Source organism: Pholcus phalangioides, unplaced genomic scaffold (genome assembly GCF_987345545.1).
Source record: "Pholcus phalangioides strain wild (caught in Gottingen) unplaced genomic scaffold, Ppha-v1.0 ptg000010l_1, whole genome shotgun sequence".
NCBI classification, from domain to species: Eukaryota; Metazoa; Arthropoda; class Arachnida; order Araneae; family Pholcidae; genus Pholcus; species Pholcus phalangioides.
Window position 1 is genome coordinate 4194119 of NW_028301603.1, and position 27841 is coordinate 4221959.

Consider the following 27841-nt stretch of genomic DNA (forward strand, 5'->3'; position numbering starts at 1 on the left):
AAGTAGGAAAAACATTTATTTGGCAGCATGATTACAGTACAGCTTGTGCAGCACAGTTCAATGTCAGAAAGTAGATGAAGAGAAATGATTACAAGAGTTGTTTGAAGGTGCAACTGCGAAGGTCAGCTAACAGTAATGGAGTAACAATTGTCAGACGAGCTCACAAATACCAGGTGTGCTGATAATGTGGCTGCCATCTATTTTTACCATTTTCACCGACTAAACCTGGTTTGCGGCACCATGTTCTACGCCAATTTTTGTTCCTCTTGATGCTTAATATCATCCTCTCTGAGTTTGTCGTCACTTCAAGGCAACACCCTATATACCAGTGGTCCTTAACCTTTTTACATCCCCTAGTGCAATACGCCTTACCATCCTGCACACCCCCCCCCCCACCCTCGGATAATCATTTTTATATATTTTTTATTTCTGTTAATATTTAATTTTGGCCTTTTTTCAAATGAGTTCAAAACTAAACTGAAAAAAGACTTCTGACATTTTTTGAAATTTGGGAAAAAGTTCCAGTGAATTGATCACCACTTGTTGATTTCAGCAGATACAATAATGTGCAGAGTGTCCTATGTACTGTAAGTCCTGATTTGCCCTTTATCTCATCAAACGTTCATCGTAGAGAAATTGTTTCAATTTGAAAAATTCTCAAAATGTGTTACAAAAATCACCCTGTACCAGTTTTAAGAGTGGAAACACATTATGTGACAATATTTAAAAAAATAAAAACTTTTATATGAACAAAGTACTTGATTAGATCGCTGTTGCCCTGTCTCTTAGAAATTCATATTTTTAAGTGATATACTTTAATTTAAAAATTGGCGGAAAGTTAGGAAAGAATAGCATAAACGAATTGACGAAGCTTCTTTTTCCTTATTTATGCCTATTCTTTCCTAGCTTTTCTCCAATTTTCTGACTAATAGGTCAACATGGTTTTTTTTCAATCTCGCACCCCCAAAATATGCTCTCCCACACCTTCGGGGTGCTGGCACCCCTGATTAAGGACCACTGATATATACAGTAGAATCTGAACTATACGGCCTAATGTAATGGAAAGTTGGGCTAAATAACAGAAAAACCTAAATAAGCTTAAATTCATAAATGCTCAATATTACTACCCCTCTCCTACACACCATCAGAAATGTCCTTTAAATGCCCTTCTTATACCAATACCCACTCTTGTTTATATTTTCTGATCTTTAAGTACAGGCAAGCACTTAATAAATATTTGTAGGTTTCAGGAATTTATTGCAGAATAAATGGGGCAAAAATAAAAATATTGGAATATTTTAGGATAAATTCTATTGTGTCTAAGTTGATTGCAGGAAACAGTATGAATGCATATGCTTTTAAAATAAACAAAGCATTAACGCAAAACATAGGCTTAGAATGAACTAAAATTTAAACTTATTTCACTGTTCATTGATGAATGATTACACAAATGTCAAAGGCCTCACACAGTATATAGGCCTGAGTCGGAAAGTGCTAAAACTCGCAATTTATAGTTTTTAAAAAGTCTTTGATAGATGACTGTTTCTTCCTTTTAGCCTTCTTCCGCAACGTAATTTCCCTCCACTTATGCTCTAATGCATGCAAAAACCAGTTTTGAGGTGTGGCTAGCACAGCACATGAAATTTTGATGGTTGATTTTGCATAGCCACACCCCAAAACCATTTTTGTGCAGCTTTAGAATCACAGAATTATTATGAATGAATTTTTAACTAGGCTGGATAGTATGGATAATCAAGAGTCTACTGTACTTACAGGCATAAAGTCAACAGAAGTGTAGTCTTTAGTTTGCTATTCTACACTTCTGCACGTATGGGGCCGTTCAAGTATTACGTCATCATCGATGGGGGAGGGGTTTCTGATTTGCTGACTTTTGATGACAAGGGGGAGGGGTTTGGATAATGCTTACGTCATCGACCACCCTTCATGAAAATATGAGTTAGGATTCAGAGGAGCAGAGCTGATGATGAAATTTTGTTGACAAGGGGGGGGGGAAGGGGGTCAAAAATGGCTAAAAATTTGCTTACGTAATACTTGAACAGCTCCCTATGGGTGAAGTGTTTTTGAAATCGCTACTTGAAGATAAAAGATTACTGACTTTGAGGTGAAGTAATCAGATCTCACAGATTTTCTATGTCCCAGCATAGGTAACATCTGAGTGCAAAGAGTGGAGAATGTTATCTTGATATATAAAAAAATGATTCATTAAACTGATTCCATATTACACATGCTCTGGCTTGTACTTGAGGCAGGCCCGTCATTTGGGGGGGGGGTCAGGGGGGCCGTTGCCCCCCTCCCCGGCTTTTGAAAATACACTATAAATGGCATATATATATATACAAATATATATATGCATACCTTGAGTACATGTTCTTTGCCCCCGCCCCCCGGAAAAAGTCAAAATGACGCCCTGACTCGATGGATTTGCTGAGCTCTCATATAATATAGACGGGATGACAAGCAGTAAGTTAGTGGCACGTGAGGATCCACTCAATGTGGGTACATCAGAATGCATGCCTCCTAAATCGTCTATGACAGAAAAATATGTCATTGTAGCCATTTCACACTACAGTGAAGAAAAGAAAAAAACATGAAGCCAGAAATGTCCACTTGGCCTAGGTTATGTCTGGTCTGATGGACATGTCCCCTAGAGAGCAAGAGATTATGTGGGTGTGTTACTTTTATGATCATGATTGCTGTATTTATTGTCTTCTTTCAATGGCTCACAGTTACATGTATCCAATACTTTTCAGCTGGTAAAAGAATTCCTGTTTGAATCGCATGGGGTTCCTACAGCAGAGCGTACTGCTCCTCAGACTTTCGACATGGCTGGCTTGTTGCATGAAATGTCAAACATTGACAACATGTATCAGCAACAAATGAAAGGTATGTATGCGTGAAAAGAAAGTTCATTTAATTTTTCCCCCTTTAATTTCCATATAAAATATCTTCGTGGTGTTGGACAATGTTTAAATTTTAACCATACAGGCGTTATTTCTTTTTTTAACCTTTTATCGGCTGAATCAAGATTTAAATTGTTTTTCTTAACTTTTTCAGTTATTTTTCCTTCTGATCCTTTAGTTTAGAGATATCAACCATAAAATATTCATGAAAAAAATTTCCTGCATGTTTCCTGGGCTTGCCCATGTCCATAGAAACGACATCAAAATTAAAAACAAAACAATTAAAATTTATTTTTCCATGAAAATAGGGGATTTCAAAAAATTAAATTTATGGCGAAATTAAGTGCTGAAATGAATGCAACTTGTTTTTGTAAATCAAGTTTAGAATCTCACGTGTTTGGGAGGGAGATAGAGTTATTTCATGTATTTTTTTTATCATTTAATAAAACCATTGTTCTTAATTGAAAACAGTGGCTGTTAAAAGGTTGACAGATAAAAATGTATTAACTGTGACGTATGTACTAAAGCATGCAAACATTGAACTCTAGGAAACTGTCATTTATTCTTACGTACGTTTCTGTTTATTCTAGTTCCAGAAGTCGACTATCTGAATGAAGCTGAACAATGGACTAACGATTACCTTGAGACATCTGAGTTAGGCATCTCTGCATTCCATCGAGAGCAGACTGTGGATGCTGATGATGCTTTGCTCGAGCCAGCCGAAACCACTGACACCAATTGGTCTCAAGAGTTTCTTGGCTCCGATCAGGACAACATGTGAGTTAGCATTTCAGATGTCTATGTTTTCCATGTTTGTGCACTTGATCAGTGATCTTGTTTGTTTGTAATTCTATTTTCAGGGTTCGTTCAGTCCTTGAAAATCCGTGAAAAAAAAAAAATTCAAGTTCTTATAAGTGCTTGAAATTTTTTTTTGTGTGTGAATTTCTTCCTTCAATTTTTGTCCCTTTTCAACTAAATACCCCCTCTAAACCCATATTCCACTGGGGCAAAAATGTTTAGAGCAATAATGATACAATGATGACGAGACAATGTTCAAAACAGGACATATGATCACCCATACCTGAGGTATTTCTATGCTTAAAAAGATGTTGCCTGAAATCTGGCAGTGAAACACTGCGCTTAAGATATTATTTCAAATTTCAAAATATTTTAAACTATTCAATTAAAGAATGTCAGTTGCATATATGTGGGATGATCATATTTCCTCGATAAAAATATAATGCTAGTTGTCATCAAAATGATGCCAAAGGTAAGTAAAGTTGGCAATTACTGCTAAAATCACCAAACAAATACCAAAGGCTGAAAAGGAAGCACTATTGCATTGAAGCAGTAGATTTAAATGAATTCTATGGGGGGGGGGGGGACATTAACATGACAATATTTAAAGTCCTAATTATCATAATACAATTCATGAAGTTACTAAAATTAAGTATTAAAATTATTTTCCTAAAGAATAAAAATTTCAATAGGCTTTGTTGAAAATAATGGGACATTTTCATAAAAAGTTAAAATTACATGAAAATATGGGAATGTCCCAGGAAATAGAGATCATATAGTCACTCTAGATATAGGATTACATGCTTTCGACTTTTTTTTATCAAAGGCAAATTCCCATACTGTTTCAAACATAAAATGATTTCTGGTTAAATGTTATTTGCATACTAAACTACAAAGGCTTTTTTTTAAAAGCAAGACCACCCCTTTAGAATTTGACATTGATCGCAAATTAAAATGGGAATTATAATTGTTTTAAAAAATGCTATACCTTTAATAAATTGGCATTTCTTGCTCAAACTCAAAATTAAAAATGAGTAAATGTTGAATATAAATTTAAAAAATCAAAGTAATTTTTTTTAATCCTGATTTTTATTAACCACCGTCTAAATGTCCTTGAATTTTAAAATTTTGCCTAGAAAAGTGCTTGAATAGTCCTTGAATTTTTTACTTTCATAGAGTATGAACCATGTTATCAATTAGTTAAAGATTCAAAAAAAATTTTTAGCACAACTCATTTCAATGAACGTTGAGAATGATGTTTCATTTATATAGCACTCCACAAGAAACGACGGAATGGACGAAAGACTTCAAGACCGAAAATACAAGCGATGATGCAAACAAAATTCTGGAGACTACAGATAACCCTAAATTTTCTGAATCAAAGGTATGTGGGCTATGTCTATGAATGTTTGAACATATCATTATATATGAGTATACACACCATTGTGCATTCTAAATCTAAATTTTGATGTTTTACCTTTGAACTTCTCTCATTGTTAAGTAGGAGGATCAGCCTAGTATACTGGTGAAGCGCTTTTATTATTTACGATGTTCGGGGAAAAAACAAATTTTTCTTGTGCATGTGGAGGGGATATCTCTGACTATATTTGGTCTATTATGTTTTTGCCTTTTCTGAATAAGAACTTTTTGTATGATTGCAATCAGACCTTTGTATAACACGACATCCTGCCAATCCATTGGCCATCATTTTGAGCTAATAACTTGAGAATATTTTAGTGGCCATCAGTCATTAAATAATCTATATTTTCTCCTGAATAGTTCATGAAGTTTATAAGGAATGTTGGAGAGGGCAAGGTGATCATGGAGGACAGTGCAGACACTCGCAATGTATCGTCGAAGTCTATGGCTGATATTTGGAGTGCTGATTTTGGTTCTGCTTGGGTAGGTGCTATTTTCATTACTAATCATTTGCATTTAATTATTCTGCAGACATAACGCCAGTCCAGAAATTCTGTAGTTCTGTACATGATTGAATCAACACTTCACTTTTGGAATACTTATATTTCCCTTTACTTGTTTTGTATACATTCATTCATTCAAATTGAGCATAACTCTGGTCTATTGCCATGGGCAGTTTACTACCGCGTGAGTTGTGCTGAAAGTGGGAGTGTGTATAGGTATTTAACAGTCTGAGTGCATATCTAGTAACGTGTTTTTGAATTTTCAGTGCTGTCATCTATGATTGAAGTGTAATGATTGATTATTTGTACTGTTGTAGGCCTCTTGCTCTCTGTGGCAAGACTAGACTCATTTCAACAGGGAGATAGGCTCGCATTTGCACCTAGAAGACCGAGACCACTACTTTAGCACGAGTGGGGTTCGAACCCCGGGACCCATGGCCTCCGCAAGGGTGGGGCTGACAGGGCACCAGGACAATTCTCAGTGTTTTCTTTTTCACTGTATGAATTCACTAAAGAGGGGCCCCATGAAAAATGTGTCTGGGGCCCGCCAAATGTCTCAGCCTAGGAACCCTGGTCCAGAATGTAGGGGCCATGCCTGGACCTCGTGATATGAACATTTGACCACCACAGTGGCTTGTTTTGTATACAGTAAAGAATATATGCATTATAAATAGGGCTGGAAATTGATTTAAAATTTCTAACTGGTTAGTCAAAAGAATTTTAATAGAATTAATTGACTGATCAATCAGATTTTTATCAAATATTTTCCTACACTATTATTTTATAGCAAAATTATTAGGTAACTTTTTTATTAATTGGTTGCCACAGAAATATTATTTATTCAGTCCACTCACCTATTTGCTAGATGTAAAGAACTATTGAAATAGATTAAGAAATTATGACTGCACGCTTGAAGTAATGCTGAATGTTTTTGTGAGGTCTGGAATTTCTTCATGTGGATCATGTTTTTTTAGAAAATCAGTCATCTTTTGTTAGTCATTGATTGTTATTTTCATACTGTTATTTTGTTTCCCTAGAAATTTTTATTTTTTATTTATATATATATATATATATTTTTTTTTTTTTTTTTTAATGGTACTGGGGGGAGGGGGTGATTTCTCCTGAATATGAAAAATGATGTTCACAGAGGAGGCAAAACAAATTTTTGTCTTGTCTTCTAAACTTTCCATCAAACCCAATTTAAAACTGAAATAAACAATTTTTATTGAATCATCTTGTATTTCCCCCATGTCAAAAAATTTGATCGAAATATTGATTCAAAATACAGTAAAACTTCTCTTTTGCCGACAACAGTGAGACATAAGAAATTGTTCATAAAAGAAGGGTTGCCATTAATCAGGGCATACTTTCATTATGCACAGGGAAATTATTATTTGTTTATAAAAGCGGGGATGACCGCATCTGAGGTGTATCTATTAAGAGGGATTTTGAAGTACAGTTACTTAATCTTGCTTCTTGAGTATCATTCATTCATTCAAAGTATGTCCAAAAAACTTGGAATAACCATCCATTCAATGTAAACCAGCATAGATTCGCCTATAGATTTCACATTTTACCTGGCAAATAATTTGGGGACATGAATACAGTGATACCTCAGCTAACGAATGGCTTACAAACTTTTTGGCTAATGAAGATTTGTTTCGTGATTTTTTTTTTGCCTTTGCTAACGAATGTGGATTTGACTAACAGACATTTTTGTTGATATTGTTACTTGTGCTAGTATAAAATAGCTTCGTGATGAGCTGATTTTTGGCATCAGAATCATAAAATGAAAGCTTCAGCTGATAGAAAATATACTGAATTAAAGAAAAGGAGCCTACATTTTCAGAATGCACTTTCTTTCAGTGCAAAACTCTGAGCATCAAACTGAATAGCCTGGACATTCAAAGAGCTTATCTTTTCCATCTGCTCTGTGTGTATCAAACTAAAAATGAGCTGACCAAATCACAGATGGTTGGAGTACCTACAAACTCGACTGAGTTGTGTCAACACCAGCTTTAGTAGATTAAAGCTACTGTTGGTTGTGTGTGTGTGTGCACCAGGGTTGAAAAGAATATACCAACCTGACGGGCATGCAACGTAAAACAAATACATTTCAGAATCAATATTTTACATGGCCGAAAAACATTGCTTAGTTTCCTCTTTTGAGCAAATTTTCCATATGAGTTCAAACCAAATGTGCTACTATCCATTGATGAAAATATGCAGATAATATAGAAAATTAAGAGCATTACACTTTTGTGATGATGAAATCGCAAAATATTCTACAACACTTAAGAAATTTCCCACACGCACAAATTTTGGACAACGAATCTTCCCCCCCCCCCACCACGAGTTTTGATCAGTGATGCCCACCTGGTCTAAGGCTGGTGTTATACTAACCTTAACAAATGCAACCAATGAACATATTGGTGTCACACTCCAGCGAATAAAACCGATGAGCTGATTTGTTGCATTTGTCAAATTATGTAACAGAACTTTATAAAACTTTTATAGTGTGGCCTAATGAAATTTTGATTTTCAAATATTCTTTCCCCCCCCCCCATGCACACATACACACACACACACACACATTCAAAACAAATGAAGGGTCGGGAAGAAAACGATTAATTTCAATAAAATTGAAATTAATATTTTTGAGGCTTTATATAGCTCAAAGCTGTCTCTTTTGACCTTATAATCTAACATGTCCCTTTGGGTCTCACGTTACGTGTTTCCAATGTCTCGATAACCCCACCCCAGTTTACTAGCTAACGCTAGGTCCTTTCCCCGGGTGAAGACCCGGTTGTGTCAGTATGACTTTTTATGATTATGTTCAATGTATGTGATTATTCATTGTAAAGAAATAATTGTATTCAATTACCTTGTTTAATTAGCGGAAGGCCTCCGATTTCTGCTGGTTTCGTATAATCCCTCAATAGCCTTACTAAGCTATGTCTCTAGGACCTGTCTTGGTCTCACCCTCAATAGCCTTACCGATATCATGGGTAAAGTCTGGTTGGCTTCCTTCATGATTATCGAATTGTTGCCACCAAAAATACAGAATACCCGAAATAATTGTTATTGTGTCACAATATGCAAATGAACGGATTGACATCATAGTTTTCCCAATGTGCCTTAGGAAACACATTCTTTCAGTGCACTGAGCACAAACCTGTTCTCAATTACTATAAATAGGCCTGGATAAATCAGAAGCGGGACATTCAATCTTCTAACTTCGTTCAGTTCATTCTACTCACTCCACTCAGTGGGGCTGATGGGTGAACAACCCATGCTAACAACTAGTTGTTATGTTGTAAAAAGGTGATCTCTTGAGTAGGCTACTCCAGGTAGTTCTAAATAGTCTTCTAGTCAACTAATAGTCATTTATCATGCAGCCAGTTGGAAAATGGTTCCTTGAAAGGGTCAGGTGCAGGGTTTAAGCTGGATAAAAAATTCCTTTCGCAGAAAAGCGAAAATGGGGGAAAAACCTTTAGCTAAATGCTGCAATGCTAATGCAATGATTAATGGTTGAATGTCTACTCGTTGCGTATTTCCTGTATGCATTTTTGCGAAAGTGGTTGTTACTTTTTTCGCATTCTATGATTTTCTTTCGCATTTTGCAAAAAATGTGACGGTAGCTTAAACCCTGGTCAGGTGATCCATAAAATGCTACATCAACTTGCAGTTATGTACTACCAAGGTCTTCAACATTATGCCGATGGTCATTAGAATGTTTCGTGAATGGATGTGATTCAACAAATTCTAGAAACTGGTTACATATACCTATATGCAGGTATGTGACTTTGAAATCTATTCATACCTACAACATGACTTTTGGAATGTCAAGTGAACAAGCTGACACTCCTGCTAAACTACTTGCAGAATATGAAAAGGTATCACCATGGCTACCTACAGACAAGAAACTTCTACAATCTATCATACACCTGGGACCAGTACAGAGCCAAAAGACTTGTGCAATGGTCTGCATACTTCAAGAATGCCAACTACGACATATACTACTATGTAACCGATCCTGACAACAAACTAGTCTGCAGTACATCACTACAAACAGTCTACAGACACTAATCCTGTCATGCACGTACTCTGGGACAATGAGGGTGTAGTACCTGAAGCTACACTGGTATAAGAAATTAAGAGAATTTGCAGACTTGGTCCATTATCTCTAGAACTACTGTACCAATTTTAATAAAATTTGATATGTACATACATTGATACAATACAAAACAAATACCCATTGAATAATTGTAATACACACACATGATCGTGCGTAACACTCATTGGAGTCGGAAGGTATGAAACAGCATAAACAAAAAAAATGGGTTAATAGGGGGTATGGTCCCTTCTTACAGATATACAGGTCTAGCAGCGTGATTTCATACTTGAAATAAGGCAGTTTATCATTTCCTGTGGCAATTGGTCCCACTCATTCAGCAACGCTGTTTTCATTCCCTGGATGGTTCCCGGAGGGTGGTTGCGAGTTGCAATTGCCCTCCCCAGAGCGTCCCAGACATGCTCTATAGGGTTAAGGTCTGAAGATCTGGCTGGCCAATCCATCCGGCGAATATCCTCACTCTCTAGAAAATCGTCGAGCAGAAGAGCTCTATGTGGCCTCGCATTATCGTCCATTAAAATGAACTCAGGGCCAACTTCACCCCTGAAAAGGCGAACATAGGGCTCCAAGACTTCATCCCTATACCTCACACCAGTCACAGTGCCTCTTTCAAAGACATGGAGAGGTGTGCGGCCATCCAGCATGCCTGCCCAGACCATTAAACCTCCTCTGCCAAAAATCTGTGTTTAACAGAATGAATCCATTTTCCCATGTATCTGAAAACAAAAGATTATCTACTTAAGTTGGGAGTTTTATTATCCACTGTAATGTTTATTTTTTTTAAATTTCTGCAGAGTCCTTCTGAGGATATTGTTGCGGCTGCTGGCGGAGATGATTGGTCTACCCAGTACATGAGCATGAGTGGAGATTCTGAGTTCAAAACCTATACACGCACTGATGATGAGAAGCAAGAAGAAGAGAAGAGCGATGCAGATTTTTGGAAGAATCTACAGAAAGAATGGGAGCAAATGGCAAAGTGAGGGAGGATTAAAACACTTATGTTTTCATGATTTTAACTAGTCGAATCTCTGTAAACTGAAATTTCCTGGGTTAACAGGATTTTTTAACGCTGTTCTTTCCCAAATATATATTTCCTCATTTTTTGGAATTTGAATATTGCACTTAAAAAGGTGGATTTTTTTTTTTTTTTCTGTTGGCCTCAGGACAGTGCTGTCGTGGTGGGTTGGTAAAATACAGAGATACAGATGAGAAGAGTTCAGGGTACATGGGTTCAAACCCACCCACCTACAAAAAAATACACTTTACACAAAATAAAGTGTTCCAGACTCTGCCACGAAGCTGGGCTGGAAGAGATCTTGGCAATGGGATAAGTCCAGTGGCAAAGTTCTGGCATTCATTCATTCATTGTTGGCCTCAGGAGAGATAGGGCAACTTTTTTCTAATTGGAAGTTAAAGCAGAGGATCGTATAAAAATTTAGACTTTTTATTTTGTTACACTCTGTATTCTCACTCTCAAAATTGGTACAATATAATTTTTGAATGCCTGTTGAGCATTTTTTAAATCAGAATCGTATTTCTATGATGGATGGTTGAGATAAAGGCCATGCTAGCAGTAAAAAGACACTCTACATACTCTGTTCAAAAAGATATGCGACTGATTTTTTCTTCAATTCACTTGTGCAGCCATTTTCTGTTTGCCAGTAGAAAATTGGCATTTATTAATATCAGCCGATAGCACTGATTTTTATGAAGTATTAGGAAAAACAGTTGTTCGTCCATAAAGTCAGTTTTATTGATGGAAAAGATAGGGACGTCATTAAATTTTGTTTCAAGTGTGGAAAAACATACAAATGATTAAGGTAGAATTGGGGTTCAGATTGTTCAAGTGTTGCAAAAGTATTTGCATAGTAAACAAAGTTGAATAGCCACACGAGTCTCTTGAAGACGCCCAAATGAGGTGGGTCCATTCATCAGCACAAGTTAAATGATGGAAGCGAATGAGTAAATTTACAAGTTTGCTACCTGATCACCATTTATCTATTCAATTGATGACATAGGAATCATCAATATGGGAAGTGTTTAGTTCATCCTAAAAGTTGTAAGCGATTGCCAGTTATAACAAATGTGTAACTCAAGGCCAAATCTGTACCAACCTGTAAATTATCTTTTACTTCATAGCATTACTCAGAGTATTTTTCTTTGATTGTGCAGAAAATTTTGGTTCAAAAATCTGTTATTTTGATTTAATATCTTTGGAAATCATTAAATATTCCCTCTCTGCCACACATTTTTTTTAAATTCCAAAAATTAAAATGGCCTTTAAAAGTAAAAATCGATGTTATGTTCAATAGGACATTCGTCAAAATGTGACAAAGTCTTAACAGCATTACAATGAAGAGCTGTTCTGAAACGTTCAAGAGATGTATGAATGTTTCAAAAAATAAATTTGAATGGGGGAAGTCTCTTTTTGAGCATCGAAGTAAACATTTTTATTACATGAAAAATCCAATATTTAACCCTTTAAATGCTCAATTTTTTTTTCATCATTGATGACATGTTTAAAGAGCCTGAAAAGTCATTAAAACAAATCTCTAAAATTGTACTGCTTATACTTATACAGGGTCTTAAAAAGGCTGTATAGAACCTCAAAAATAGGCCATAAAATAAATGTATTGAAGTAATATTGCATTTGAAATATATAACTACCTTCTTTGTCATTCACACCACAGTAAGAAACAAAATTTGCATTGCAAACTTCAAGGTAAAGAAAAGAAATGCAAACAAAACATTTCAACAAATCAGCAAAATCACAGCCACACATGGCCTGTAATGAACAAAGAGGAGGTTGTCATTAATTGGGATATCTAATTCAAAATATAAAATTTAAAGAATATGGCCTCAGCTTATACGTAAAGTCGATTCTCAATTTTTATGGCTAAAAATTATAAACTGGCTGCAGTAATGAGCATCTAAAGGACTCTTTGCATCACATGCAAAGCTACACATTGAAGGGTTAAGGCAGTCCTGGAACATTCTGAACAGACCACATAGTTATTTTCCGGGTATTATGCTGAGGTGAACTCGGAAGGAAAAGTCATCACGTCTCCGCCAGGATTTTCTTTCAGAGTTCACCTCAGCATAATATCCGGAAAATAACTGTTTCCTTGATATCTCGAGCTGAGAAAAAGCCATCTATATCTCTCTAGACCACATAGTTCTTACAAAAAAAATTCAGTTTCTAATGTGTTTTAAAGTGTGGTTTTATTCTTCAAATGATACCATAGCTTCAAAATGTTCACTGTGTATTTTTCAGAGATGAACCTGGTGACCATCCTTGGTTGAGCGACTTTGAAGAATTCACTGAACCATTTAAAGTGAGTATCAATAACCTATTGGAATTCAAATCATTATATGTCACATCAAATTGTTTGAATAGTCCTAGGTTTTCTTTTATCAAAACCAGACTTGATTGTTATTTAATATCTTTGAGTAATTGTCTTTTCATTTGTTTGAATTGTATGTCCAGCCTACCCGATTTTCTCTTGTTGATGTGTGTGTTACTGTAGTATGGCTTTTCGCATGGATCATTGATTTTTTTTATCTTCAAATAGGAGTACAAGTTCACGAAGGAAAACCCTCTGATCGATATTCCAGAACCCTTCGAAGAAGGTCTAAAGAAACTAAAAGCTGGCGATATCCCAAGTGCTGTCTTGCTGTTTGAGGCTGCTGTGCAAAAGTCTCCTGAACACATGGAGGTATGGGCCATCTTATTTCTTTGAAGTGTTTACGAAATTCCATCAATGAAATCAGTTTGAAAAGAGGGATCGTTGAAATTGAATTCTGAATGTTGAGCTATAATATGACATCTGGGACATGAAGCAAGCCTTCTTTAGAGAAGATTTAGTTTATTCTCATGACTTAGCCTCTTCACACTTGAGCCAAAACTGACTGTAAAAAATTATTGATTAATTTGTTTTTATTGAATGTCAAAATGACCTTTAAAAAGAAAAAAAATAGTTTGGACCGTTATCTTTACTAGGACAATTCAAGTTAGGTACACATATGTGTACGTCAGGTCTTAACTTGAAAAAAAGAATTTTTATAAAAACTATTTAAAACCATTAAAAATGAGAGCGAAGAGGTTGAATAGGTAGAAACAAAACTGCTCCCGAAAAGTATGTATGTATATATATATATGTGTGTGTGTGTGTGTGTATATATATATATATATTAGCCAACTGTCACTCTCTGTGACAGTTGGCAATTGCAGTCAGTGGCGAAATGCAGCAAAAATGCAGTTCGTGACATAGTTAGAGGAGATCATCTGCATGGGTTCTTTTAGCATGTTCTTTGTTCGTTTTACTTATTTTAGTTGAAAAAAATCTTTTAGTTTTATGTAACAGAATTGTTCCCTGTGGTTTTGAGAAATCTTTCAGGCTTTGCTCACAAGATATGAGAATCAATATTGTCTTGAATTTTGTTTTTGTGCCAGTATTTTTGAACAGTGGGCTCTATAATCTGCTCATGTTCTATCTCCAGCCCATTCAGTAATCCAGTGTTTTAACTCTATGAAATGAAGTCTGAAATGGCTGAAGACGGCCCAGATAGGGAGTATAAGTATGTTTTGGATTTAGAAAGGTGAAAGAAATTGAAAGATCTCGTCAGAGGCAGAAACCTGAGAAACAATTCTAAATCTCATAGAAGTGTGAGGAGAAAAAAAGATAGAAAAGCCAAAACTATTTTGAGGGAAAAAAACTGACTGTAAAAGAGTTGAGCGAGGGTTTTTGAACTTTGATCTGTAGGCTGTATCATATCAAGTTGATTGGATCGAATCATAATTTAGTACACAATTTCATGTTTTCTTCATTGATGGTATTTTATAAGTGAAATTTTCTTTATTTAAAGGCTTGGCAGTACTTGGGAACCACTCAAGCTGAAAATGAGCAGGATCCATTTGCCATTGCTGCTCTTAAAAAGTGAGTTACCCTCCAAGTGTTTGCTTCCTATTGTTATATATATTAGTTTCTCTCTCTCTCTCTTTCTTTGGATCTCTTCTATAGCATTCATCAGAGTTCTTTCAGGTTCTTAATTTTTTAATCTTAAAGTTGTAATTCAAAACTGAAAAAATTTTAATGTCACTTTTATAAATCCTTCATCAAGGGAGAGGAAGAGGAGCCTTGTGCGGCAACTTAGACATATGTATGCTTGAAATGTGCGTAATTGTAATCCTTGAATCTCATGGGCAAAGATATCCTCTCCCAGTGTCCTTGGCTGAGACGACTGATCTAATGTATATGCATATATATATATATATATATATGAATTTGCATCATCCTCCTGACACCCCCTTCCCCCAGTCTTTCATTTCTATCTATGCCTTGAATGCAATTTATTTGAAGATCAAGAGAAAATTTTTGTCAAGTGCTTGCAAGCATGAAATCGAGCATGAGCATTGCACACTCTTAGTGCTTCGAGGAGCATCAGGTTGAAGATGTCCTACATGAATGATGATTTCCTACGTGTCCTACATGAATTTCTCATGATTCTAAAGATTCTTTAATTATAACTTTGATAATTGCAGTCTCCTCTGTCTTCTAACTAATCAAGTTCAGGGTGATTCCATAATTCCCCTTGCTGCATTTTAGTTGAAAACCGTTTATCCTAGAGGCATATTTCCAATTAGAAAAAGTATCCACTCAACGTGTAGAATACTCGGATACATCATTCGTCTTGTAAGACGTTGTATAGTTATTGAAATTGAATACATTTTATAAAAAACACCCTCTTTTCTTAAAAACCCAATTAAAAAGTTGTTGCTCTGTCTCTCTTGAAGTAAACAAAAAAAAAATTCTGCATTTCTAATTTCGATATTTGCTGAAATATTTGAATTTAAAAAGTTGAGAATTAAAGTAGTTAAAGTTGAGAAAGAACAGCATAAACTAATGGACAATGCTTCTTTCATTTATGGTGTTTTTTTCACAACTTTTCTCTAATTTTTGAATTCAAATATCTCAATGAATATTTCACTTGGAAACATAGAATTCTTTTTCTTTTTTTCTCAGGAAACACAGGGTAACAGCCTTCTAATTGGGTTTTTTAGAACAAGGTGTCTGTACAAAAAGTCTTTTTTTTTTAATTTTAATAACTATACAACCCTTGCAACATGAGTGACGTATCTGTGTTCTACACATTATTCAGATACTTTTTCGAATTGGAAGTATTGTAATCTCTTGGATCTATGGTTTGCCAGTGAAATGCACCCATGTGAATAATTGGATCACCCTGTATATTTTTCATCTTCCCAGCAGCATGGAGTCTTACTGGTTATTCAATTTTCTCCCTTGTTTTTTCCTTGCAGGTGTTTGGAACTTGATCCAAATAATTTGACAGCTTTAATGTCACTTGCAGTAAGTTACACAAACGAAACCCTTCAAGCGAAAGCATGCGAATCCTTGCACAAATGGCTTCTGAGGAATCCAAAGTATACACATATAGTTGAGACAGCAGCCCTGAAAGATGTGGATACGAAGGCTGCTCCCACTATAACATCTATACTTCCTAGGTATGAATGATATGCATATGTTCGATTAATTTCCCATTTAAAAAATTCTAATTGAATGGAAAAGTATTGTCACCTTATGATGAAAACCTTTTACATCAATTTGTTTCAAAAATAGCTTTTTGAGTGTTTTAGAATGAGAACATTATATCTCATCAGTTAAAACTTTTGGGGGGGGGGAAATCAATAACGATCTGCTCTCTATAAAGAAAAAAATGAACCCTGTGTTATTAAATGGTACGTCCCATCTATTTTTTGCTCTTCCTGTAAAATTTGAAATTTTTGATATACAAGGTCTTTGTTATAAAATGACGATATGGCAAATGTGTTAGATAAAGCTAAAAAAAATACAGTGAAACCAGTACGAAACGGAACGTCAAACAGACTAAAATAATATTCCGCGTTTTAGACAGATTTTCGTTTTATAAAAGTTCAAATAATAGCACTAATCGTTGAACAGACTATATTTTGATTCCATTTAAAACAGGTTTTTGTCTCATGCAGTGTCCGTCTTAAGAGTTCACTGTATTAAATTGATAATAAACTTTCTAAGTGTTGTGCTAATGTGTATTGTCTGGGAACGTAAATTTCTGATTAAAAATGATTTTCCTGAACATAAAAAATGTGTATAATGGTTTTAATGAGTGATGGTGATTTTTTTTTTTAGTTCCCCTTCCCTCCTTTGTGGCATTGTGGAATTGGCTCATAACATTTGAAATACAGTAAAACCCCTCTTTTGCAGATACTCGCAGGAGAAATACTCCCATTTTATATTTTTCACTGTTCTGTGTGACATCAGTTTTTCTTTTTTTCCTCTCTTTTTATTTTTTTATCTCTAGTGACAGATAGCAACAATTATTGGAGCTGACTGTATTAAACAGCTTGAAATCATATAAAATGGGCAAGCACAACCACCAAACTGACATCAGAGTTGCCAAACATTAGCAAACTTCAAACCAAAATTTCATTGAAAAGTATTCAAAAAGGGATCTAATATTAGAACTGATGCTGCCATCTAATGAGCATAATTTTAACCAAAATTGCAACCATTGGTATCCGTACAGAAGTTTTAGTCCAATGGAACAGATGATGAAAAGTGTGTCTGTGAACATGTCTGAGGGTGAACTTTGAGCAGGGGTTCGAAATACATTTTTAAATTTTTGCCAGCATATTTTTCTTCAGTCATAAAACGGTTCATGGAACCTTCGCCCCCGACATCTCGCCCCTGGCACGTTTCGTCCCCAGTACATTTGGCCCTCGGAAATTTCGCCCCTGGCATCTCACCCCGGTACATTTAGTCCCTGGAAATTTCGCCTGCCCTGACCATATCAGTGACTCAGTGAGTAATCAAGTAAATCGGAAATTTATGTCTGATATTTCGCCTGCCCTGATCGTACGCGTGACTGTATAAGTGAACATATGAATGATGGTACAAGTGACCAAGTGAGTGACCACATGATATGATCAAGTGTGAGTTGGACATTTATTCGTGACATTTTGCTTCCCCTGATCGCATGAGTGAGCAAGTGAGTGAATATATGAGTGATCGAGTGAATTGAAAATTTACCCCCGGACATTTCACCTGCCCTGACCGTATGAGTGAACACATGAATGATGGTATGAGTGACCAAGTGAGTGACCCAGTCAGTAATCAAGTGAATCAGAAATTTACCCCCTGACATTTCGCCTGCCCTGATTGTACGTATGAATGATGGTACAAGTGACCAAGTGAGTGACCACATGAGTGATCGAGTGAGTTGGACATTTACTCGTGACATTCTGCTTCCCCTGACTGCATGAGTGACTACATGAGTGAATTGAAAATGAAATTAAATAAATTTAATGAAAATTTATCCCTCGGACATTTCACCTGCCTTGACCCAGTGAGTGATCATATAAGTGCAATAAATTGCAATTTTTGGCAAAATTTAGTGATAAGCCGTATTCAGCATTGTTATTTCCTGCATTCTCCTCGATGATACATGGTGAACCTAAGTATGAAGGTTTTTATTTAAACCCATCTGGATATCTAAGAAGCGTGAGGGGAGGGAAAAGGTACCTTGGGGATTTTAATGTTTTTGTTCAGGACGGTAATACCTCTTCTTATATTGAAAAATTTCGCAGCAACGTAAATTTGGGAAAAATATTTTATGCTTCAACTGAAAATTCCAAATTCTTAGGATCCATTAAAGTGTGAGTCACTTGGTCACTCAGTGCTACGTAACCACCTATAAAATGGAGGGGATGAGGAGGATCATCTTTGCAGACACTCCACCCTCGCACTTTGCCAATCACTCAATCGCTCACTTTGTCAATCACTCAATTGCTCACTTTGTCAATCAATCAATCGCTCACTGGGTCAATCATACGGTCATTTACTTTATCAATCTTTTGGTCACTCATGCAGCCACTCAATTGGTCACTCACTTGGTCACACATTCACTTATGCATTCCATCACTCAGTAATTCCCTTGTTCACTCACTTGGACACTCGTACCGTCACTCACCTGGTCACATATACAGTCACTCACTTGGTCACTCATGCGGTCATTCACTTGGTCACTGATGCGGCCATTCGGTCAGACACTCTGTCACTCATTCGATCAGTCACTTATTCACTCAAATGTTCCATCGTTCAGTAACTCCCTTTGTCGTTCACACGGTCAATCCCTCGATAACTCACTTAATCACTCATACAGTTAATCACTTGGTCACTCATATGTCCATTCGGTCGGTCACTCATATGCTCAATCACTCAGTCACTCACTTGGAAAATTACACAAGATTTAATCGATCACTCATTCACTCTAATGTTTCATCGCTCAGTAACTCCCTTGGTCACTCACACAGTTAATCACTTGGTCGCTCGTGCGGTCAGTCACATGGTCACTCATAAAGTCAATTGCACACTAGTTGATATGGTCACTCACGTGGTGAGTCATTCTGCCACTCGCTTAGTCATCTGTACGGTCACTAACCCACTCCTACAATCCATTTCACACTCATACGGTCACTCGATCACTCACACGGTTACTCATACAGTCACTCATACGTTCCGGGCAGGTGAATGTCAGGTGTGAATTTTTCGGGGGCCAAACGTACCGGGGTGAAATGTCAGGGGCCGAATGTAACGGGGACGAAACGTTCCAGGGGCGAGATGTCGGGGGTGAAAGTTCCAGATCCCCCATAAAACATAGGTGACTACATCTCAGGGGTGACTGTTAAGAGGGGCTTTACTGTATTCAGTAGTATAAAGCCCCATTCACATGTGCAATAAAACATCCTGGGAAGTTCCCAGTAACGTGGATGTTTGCTACAAACTATTCACATGACATTTAGTTTATGCCGGTAATCCCCCCTCTTCTTTCCGAAAGTCGTCACTGGTTACGTGGGTTTAATGGAAGTGGTTGATTCAAGATGGCTGACGAAGGAGCTTACAGTAGTTTTCACAGTGCAAAGGATTATGGGATAGAAGGTTGGTGTCGACCACCAATCCACCCCTAGAAAGATGGGCTTTTTTGATGAGCATCTCTCCCACCTTTTTTTCCCCTATGAGGAGAAAAAGTTGCCATGCCGGTAATTATCACCAAAGCGACCCCCAATCTTGCACATGTGAACGGGGCTTAAGAGCAGAAAAGTTCAACCCATGCCCCACAAACCCAATGAGTACTTAAATATTGTTCCTAATACTATATCGGTTGATATTTTGCCAACCAAAAAGAAAAGAACTCATATTTTCAACTGTTGACGATTGACGATTTGTGACTGTCTGTCCCCCCATGAATTTGGCTTTGAAACGTTCTCATCAGCTGTCATTTGTATTTTGAGTGTAGCCCAGTTGTTAATCTATCTTCCAATGCAACACAGAAGACCAAAAAGGTTTGCTATCACTGCTAAAGAGTATCACTGTGCTGTGCATGATTGGAAATCCAAGAGTTTTTATGTCTCTAACACCATGGGAATGCATATTTGTTCTTATCCGTGTACTTTTGGAATAAAAGTTTTCGATGCAAAAGGCTGTTGTCATTTTTCTCATTCAATTTTTCCCAGACACCAGTGGTTGGCATCATCATGGCATGCAGCTTAAGCTAGAATTTCACTATCAAAGTTCTTTTATAAAACTTGAAAAATGCCACCAATAACCTTAGTGGCTACATTCAAGCAAATGTAACTGTTAAGCTTATTGGTTGCATTTGTCAAGTTTTCTTCACAACTTTACGATCAAGGGCATAATGTTGCATACAAAAAACTAGTGGAATGAATTCAAATAAGTTCCCTTTTTTCTTTTCTCTCTTATCATCGGGAAGCTTTCTTGTAACCCTATATTTTTTCGTCTTCGTTTTTTTTTATACCCTGATAGTGATTTCCCCCCCACATATGTCATGTATCTTTCTACTATATATATAAGAGTGCAAGTGAACAGGTAGAGTGATGGTGAAAAGTGAAATCTACTTTGTATCTACACTCTTATCAACTTATCTATTATACTGTTTTGCTCTTTCATTTGTTCTTTTTTCTTCCGTTTTTGTCCTCCTCCTTTTTTTTCTAAGGTGCTGTTAGGTTAAGACAAGGTTACCATGTTTATTGCCGATTCATCAAATAGAGGTCACCCGAGTTTGTTGCCAATCGCTTGTAAGCGAAAGGGTTAACGAATTTTTATGAAAATTATATAGTGTACTCTACTTTGGACCAGTGCTTGACAAATCCCAGATGCCAGGCTGCTATAGCAACTGAGAAATTGGTATTTGGGCCTATAATTTTCTATGTGTGGTTACTAAATTCCAATTCAGGGCAATACAAATTTTTGGCATTTATATCAGTGTATCTGTCAATACTGAAGATGGCCACTGTGCTGTAAAAATGGAAATAAATGCTTTTTTTTTACTTGTTTTTCATGGAAAAAATGTTTGGCACCTAAAAAATTGTTCTGGCGCCTGGATCTTTTGCGATTTGTCAAGTCCTGGATTAGACACCTCATGGCAATGGCCTTCTGCTCAAAAACGTCTCTTCTGATTGACAACAACTGTGAAACCTAATAAATTGAAATAACCATATGCTCTTTCAATGGAAATTCAATATTGGTTCTGCATTGTCTAAAAAAGAAAAAAAATTACCTTGCATGCTCTAGCCCTCGTGAAAAAATTTCCAATGATATGCCAGAGCAAGTGGATTATACTTACTTGAAACATACAAAGATTTCTTATTTTTAACACAATTTTTTTTTCTTGTGTTTCGCAGCGGCAAGCACAAGGCTGTGAGAGACATGTTCATAGAAGCAGCTCGTCTCTCACCCAACAATCCTGATCCTGATGTTCAGTGTGGTCTTGGTGTGTTGCTGAACCTCTCTGGCGAATATGATAAGGCTGCTGATTGCTTCAGATCTGCCCTACAGATCCGGCCGCAAGTAAGTTCCTTGTAAAATGCAAATATCACACACTTTAGATATACTACTACATTCAAAAAGCTCCATGACATATTTTATTGTGGAAAAATCAATATGGATAGAACCTGTTCAGTTGGTGTTTTCTTTGAAGTACCCTGTGCAATTACGCATTTTTGCTATTGTTCATACAAAGATGTAAATGCAGATTGCGAGCTTTTTTTGTCATACCCTGCAGTGCCTTCAATGCAGCTTTCTGCACTTTTCGGAACCTGAGCTGGGGCGTTATCATGTTGACTCACAGACGACTTGTCCTTCCAAAGATTTGGTCATTGATGGCTCACCAAATCATGCAGATGTTTAAAAACTCACAAGTTCCTCCTGGTTTCAGATTACCTGTCAAAATTGAACATTCACAACCAATTTATTCTTCTAATCTTGTCCTATGCGATTTCTTTTTCCTTTCTTCTTGGATAAAGAATTTGCTTTAGGGGGCAACAATTGTCGGGTTCCGAATAAGTGCAGCAACAAAGGCTTGGAGGATATTACAAAAAAGCTTGCAATCTGTATTTACAACTTTGAATGAATAATGGCAAAAGCTCAAAATTGCACAGGGTAGTTAGTTTGAAGGAAACATCTAATGAACAGGTTATATCCATATTCATTCTTTCATAAGTAAAATATATCTCTGAACTTTTTGAATATAGTAGTATGTACGTCACAAATGTTGATAGTAGCAAATCTTGAAATGTGTTAAATTTTTTTAAATTTCATTTTGATTCAATAAATTTTGCATTTCATTTGGCTTGTGTTGCATGTTTATAAATATACCAAAAAACTGGTCTAAGTTTACTACGTTTACTAAGTTTACTAAGTTGCCTACTGTTCCAGTAAAATCTGTGAGTTAGAGAGTTGTTTGAGATATAGAGGCACAGTATTTTGTGGATGTTCTGAGTTGTAGAATTATGGCTAGCTATGCAAAACCGTCCAATGTAGGGCAGTGTCCAAATTGTCAAGTTTCACTGTGTAAATATTAACTTAATGGAATTTCAAGTTGTGAATAAGCTTCATAATAAATGCTAATTTTCATTTATTTATTTGCTATTTAAAGACACGTATTTCTTCTCATCAGGATAGCTTATTATGGAATCGACTAGGTGCTACATTGGCAAATGGCAATAGATCAGACGAAGCAGTTGTTGCTTATCATAATGCTCTGGAACTGTCACCAGGCTTCATTCGATCCCGATTCAACCTGGGCATAAGCTGCATCAACCTTGGAGCCTTTAGGTATTACTTCTATATTAACTCTTTCTCTTAAACCATTTATGCCCTCAACCTTGATGTACTTTGAATTCCGTTTTGATGTTGGTATATTTTGTTGAAATTGAACCAATTAAGTGTATTTCAAGAGATTCTTTGAAATACATCGACAGAAAATATGACAAACCATGGCATATTTGAAAAAAAAAAGTTGAAGTGAAACGAAATTGAATTGTGTTAGTTATTCTCATTAAACTGTAATCTAAATAATCAATTACAAAAGAATCACTTGTGTGAAAATTGCAATATAATGTCAATAATATAAGGTTAAAAGCAGAAGTACCCACCTGCGAGGTAATAAAATACACCAACTTCAAGAGTTCATTTCTAAATCAGAAATGGCTTCTCGAGAATTTTTTCAATGTCGATGTTAGAGTAGGGCTGTGCTTACATGTGCTAAAATATACTTCTAGCTGCAAGGCTAAAATATTATATAAAGGCTAATCCTTGCTGTACTCAAATGAGTACAGTGGGTACAAATGGGTTAATGTATTTTTTATGAGAAACTATATATATCATGTATATTGTTCACCAGATATTGGTGTTTGAATGTGCAGGAAAATGGTCCAAGATAAAGTTTCTTTCGACTTCTCTTGGACATAATGACCCCCCTCACATGTTGGTAAATATGATGCTTGTATAAATTTTGCAAATTTGCTGCTGTCTTTACACTCTAATTTAGTCATCAGAAATTGACAATTTTATGTAGCGATGCCAATTTTTTAGTTGTCATATCCAGGGCCGGAACTAAAGAATGGAAAAGGGGGACAACTGCCCTGGGCAGGAAATTTTAGGATAGAACAATCATACTGTTATAAAATCATCAAATTTTGTAGTTGCATGGGGGATCCCGCCATCTACAAAAATCCTAGTTTCGGCCCGGTCATTCGATTGTGATCTTGAGCCTGGGAATTTTCGGAGCCCAAAAGTAAAGTAACATGGCTCATGAAAAATGGACGCACAATACAGTGAACCTTTCCTTTGCTGTCACCGCCGGGACAAAAAAATTCATCCGTAAAAGAGGAGTGACTGTTAATCAGGGATTTAAAATGCATACCTTTTTTTATACAAGGGGAAATTATTATTTGGCCGTAAAAGAGGGGTGTCTAGATATAGTACAGTAAAACTCCTATTAACAATTACATTGTCTATCAAAAATCTACCATGTAACCAAAAATGTACAAGACTTGAGGACTTTTATTGTAGAATACCACGAAAAGGTATTAAAAATGACTTTCAATGCTTATGTCAGCTCATTTACAACTGCTCTATTTCTATTATCACTGTGCATGGAAAATGGAAGAGGTGAGATTGTTTGCTCTGAGGGAAGGTGGACATTTAACTTTGTTGTGGTATAAACAGAATGTCCTGGCTGTTTCATGTCATCGCTACGGCATTGTTGCCACTATTAAGAAATCAACCCATGTATTTACCCCCTAGGGGTACTCTCACCCCTGGGTGCGAGGTATTTAAAACTCTAAAATCTGCAGGGGTGGGGATGGGAAATTGTGCGCCAATTGTGCCGCACTGCGCCAAAATTAACATCTTGCGCCATCCTGCTCCAATAGGGTATTTTTCTGCGCCAAGTAGTGAATTTTGCTTCAGCATGCCCGGAATTTCAGAAAAGACGTCAAAAAATTTTTGTTCCTGCTTGTCGCGAAACGATCCTTTCCAAAAAGAGAGTGTTTTATTCCACTGTACTTCAACTATCGCCGTATTTAAACTACCGGCCCATCATCAGGCTTTCCATCGCGAAACCCCAATAATATCTGTAATGGTGCAACTGAAAATGGTTTGCAATGTTCTTTCAGCTTTAATGCGCAAATGCGAGTCAGTTTCTGTTTTCAAGAAAAAGGTCGCCACTGGAGGCAGCAGAAATTACTGTAGTCGATCGTCATTGCGTCAAATCCCGATGTTTCGTGAACAAAAATTTTCATTCCGGGAGTAAAAAGAGCATGGCACCGAATTACGATTGCTAATTTAGAAACTTTGCCAAATAATGAGCAATTAAATTGCCAATGTTGCTGAATAATGCATGTTAAATCGCCAAATAACGAGAAAGATCGCCAATCTCGCCAAACAAGAGTGCTGAATCGCCAACCATCGTGTTGATTCTTCCGAAATGCTCTCCCATTTTGCGACAATTTTCTGAGTATAAAAAATTTAAAACTTGATATAGAAAATAATTTATAATATCTATATAAAGACTATAGAAAATCTTTAGCTCATTTGAAGGGCTGCTGTTCCAGACAGCAAATAGTGACCTCAGTAAGCAAAAATCATCTTAAATAGACTGGAGCGAAAAATTTTATGACAGCCGCTTTTTCAAACAAGGTGTCAAAATCCTGAAACACAAGAAACTGATCAAAAGATGTTTCATAACAAAAGACAGTGCAGTTGTTTTATTTTGAAAAGGAGTGAGGGTTAACAAAAATATTGTTGTTAATTTTGCTGCTCCAATTTATAAATATCTGCTCCGAATCCTATATTTTGCTGCTCCAAAACTGCTTAGAATCCTCAATTTGCTGCTCCAAAACTGCTCCAAATTCTGAATTTTGCTGCTCCGAAATGGACTTTGTCACTTCAAACCCCTGAATCTGCAGTGATGCAAATGTATTTTCGTATGAGTTTGTCACAGCACTTAAGGCTGCAGCCAAAATGCCTCTAAATTAGGTAGGAGTGCAACAGACATAAAACGTACTGGGAGTCACTGTTTTAGTTCATTCATATCCTCGATATACTATCACGGACAGTATTGAACTATCATTCTTCGAGAAAACTGGTATTTTCCGTCCTTAACTAAAGCGAAGGTTCAGCAAAAGACTGTGAAGGTGATGAAAAAATGTTTAAGAACAACTGAAAAACTGCCACTTCTTGAAAACGTGTACTTGTATAAAAATTGTAGAGTGATAACTACAAGTGAAACTAAACATTTTCCACTAAAAATAATTATGATGGGTGTTGTACTTTTTCAGAAAAAAATTGTTGAAATTATAGTAAAAGACAAACCTTGCACAAAAAGGCTTCTTTCTCTTACCATTCATCAGAAAAAGATGTTACGTAAAAAAACACAGATGTTACGTAAAAAAACACAGATGTTACGTAAAAAAATTTCTCTGGTGTAATTCAAATGGAATGAAACTTGCCTTGCACATGCCAAACTGTGTCTAACGTGATAAAAGTAAATGTCTGGTAATCTAAACCGAAATGCTAACCTCTTTTTTTTCCTTACAAAATAGCACAAACAAAAGCGACACAAATTGGCCGAAAAGTATGTGTCTTTCAGCTAAGTAAGATGAGGATGTTTTCTCTGGCGAGAAGCTATTTAGATTTACTCTATAATATTAAATATTACTGACCTGTACAGTGACAGCCATATTTTGAAAACATAGGCGTATCGAGACAATTTTGTCAGGAATTTCTATTTTCTGAGGCACACCTCGTTAATTTTAGTTATTATTTCAACAGGACAATGCAGCTGTGCATATTTCAAGTCAGTCCAAAAGGTGTTGATTTGGATCCAAATCGATAGACCCCCCCCCCCCCCGAGTGATCATCGAGAGGTCCTTTTCTTAATCCTGTATAGCACTTGTGTGGCATTCTGTCTCGCAAAGCGTATAAAAATGATACATAATACAAATATAAACATCTTATAGCACTTATAGCAGTGATCAAACAAGCTTGGAAGGGCAAGTTATTAATGGCTTATCAGTGGCATCTCTAATGATAAAGATTATGAAGAGTAAAATATGTCTTCCTTGATTAAAACAGTTATGCACGTAATTTTTAATTCCTTAAATAGCTTAGTCTTTGGCCCCTTTTGCTAGTAGAGCTGACGTATTTGCATTACTGTTAAACAAATTTAATGTTTCTGCATCATGATTCCACCTGTTGACCATTCGATGACCAATTTTTCCCAATTTTCATTGCTGTTCGGTGATAATTTTGGTGCATTTTGAATTCCTCCGTTTGTTCTACTTGAAAAATGAAATAATCCGACCCTATATCTTGTTTTCCTATGCATTTCCTGGAAAGGGGGTGAAGCAGAAGAAGCATCCCTGCAATAAAATAAGATTGTTTAATATAAAATAGTTTTTTACTGCTCATCATATGTTTTGTGGCAGTTATTACATGGTTGAATGTTGTTATTCTTAGCTTCATTTTTGTTTTGCAGAGAGGCAGCGGAACACTTTCTCACAGCTCTCAACCTTCAGAACTCTGGTCGAGGTCCTCAAGGGTCGCGATTGAAAGCGTCTATGTCGGGTAACATATGGTCGACCCTGCATCTCGTGATGACCTTACTGAAGAGGCCGGAATTATACGAAGCGGTCGAAAGGCGAGATCTAGATCTGCTGAACAAAGAATTCGGGATGGGCGGATGAAAAATAACGTTCTTCTTTGTTTTGTTTTTTTCCCTCCTAAAAAAACTTAGCCTGCAATTTTGTTGTTTCTTTTTTCTTCTCCCCTTTTTCTCGTCTTTGACATCTTTAAAAGTCTCGAAAGTTTCGTTTACATGTTTTTCTGAGCGATTGTCTAGTGTGAGTGAAAAAAAAATGCTGATGAAAGAAAGAAAGAGACATTTTTCAAGAATTTCAAATTGAAAAGAAAAAATAATTTTTTTTAAACAAAAAAAACGTCTTGTTCGTGCATGTTGATAGATTATTATTATTATTATATTCATATGAATTATCATGCTATATGAATTTTCGTTTATGAAAGATATATATTTACTCTGTAATATTACAAATGTTCCTTTTTGGGTTTCCCAGTATATCTTCACCTTTTTCTCGTAAAAAAAAAAATAATAACAATTATTATCAGTAAAAAAATTAATTGTTTTTC

The 27841-nt window shown here is 36.2% G+C and overlaps 1 protein-coding gene across 3 annotated transcripts in view; it reads left to right on the forward strand.

Annotated features, from left to right (window-relative positions):
- The window catches only part of LOC149080769 (peroxisomal targeting signal 1 receptor-like), a 37930-nt gene extending 10089 nt beyond the window's left edge, over positions 1 to 27841 (forward strand). For all 3 annotated transcript variants that reach the window (XM_089237458.1, XM_089237459.1, XM_089237460.1), the window contains exons 4-15: positions 2772 to 2904; positions 3512 to 3698; positions 4992 to 5103; positions 5499 to 5621; positions 10571 to 10752; positions 13051 to 13111; positions 13349 to 13492; positions 14643 to 14713; positions 16096 to 16299; positions 21535 to 21700; positions 22809 to 22966; positions 27174 to 27841. In XM_089237458.1, coding sequence (XP_089093584.1) covers positions 2772 to 2904; positions 3512 to 3698; positions 4992 to 5103; positions 5499 to 5621; positions 10571 to 10752; positions 13051 to 13111; positions 13349 to 13492; positions 14643 to 14713; positions 16096 to 16299; positions 21535 to 21700; positions 22809 to 22966; positions 27174 to 27381 — 1749 coding nt within the window. In that variant the 3' untranslated portion in view covers positions 27382 to 27841. The remainder of the gene's footprint in view (positions 1 to 2771; positions 2905 to 3511; positions 3699 to 4991; positions 5104 to 5498; positions 5622 to 10570; positions 10753 to 13050; positions 13112 to 13348; positions 13493 to 14642; positions 14714 to 16095; positions 16300 to 21534; positions 21701 to 22808; positions 22967 to 27173) is intronic.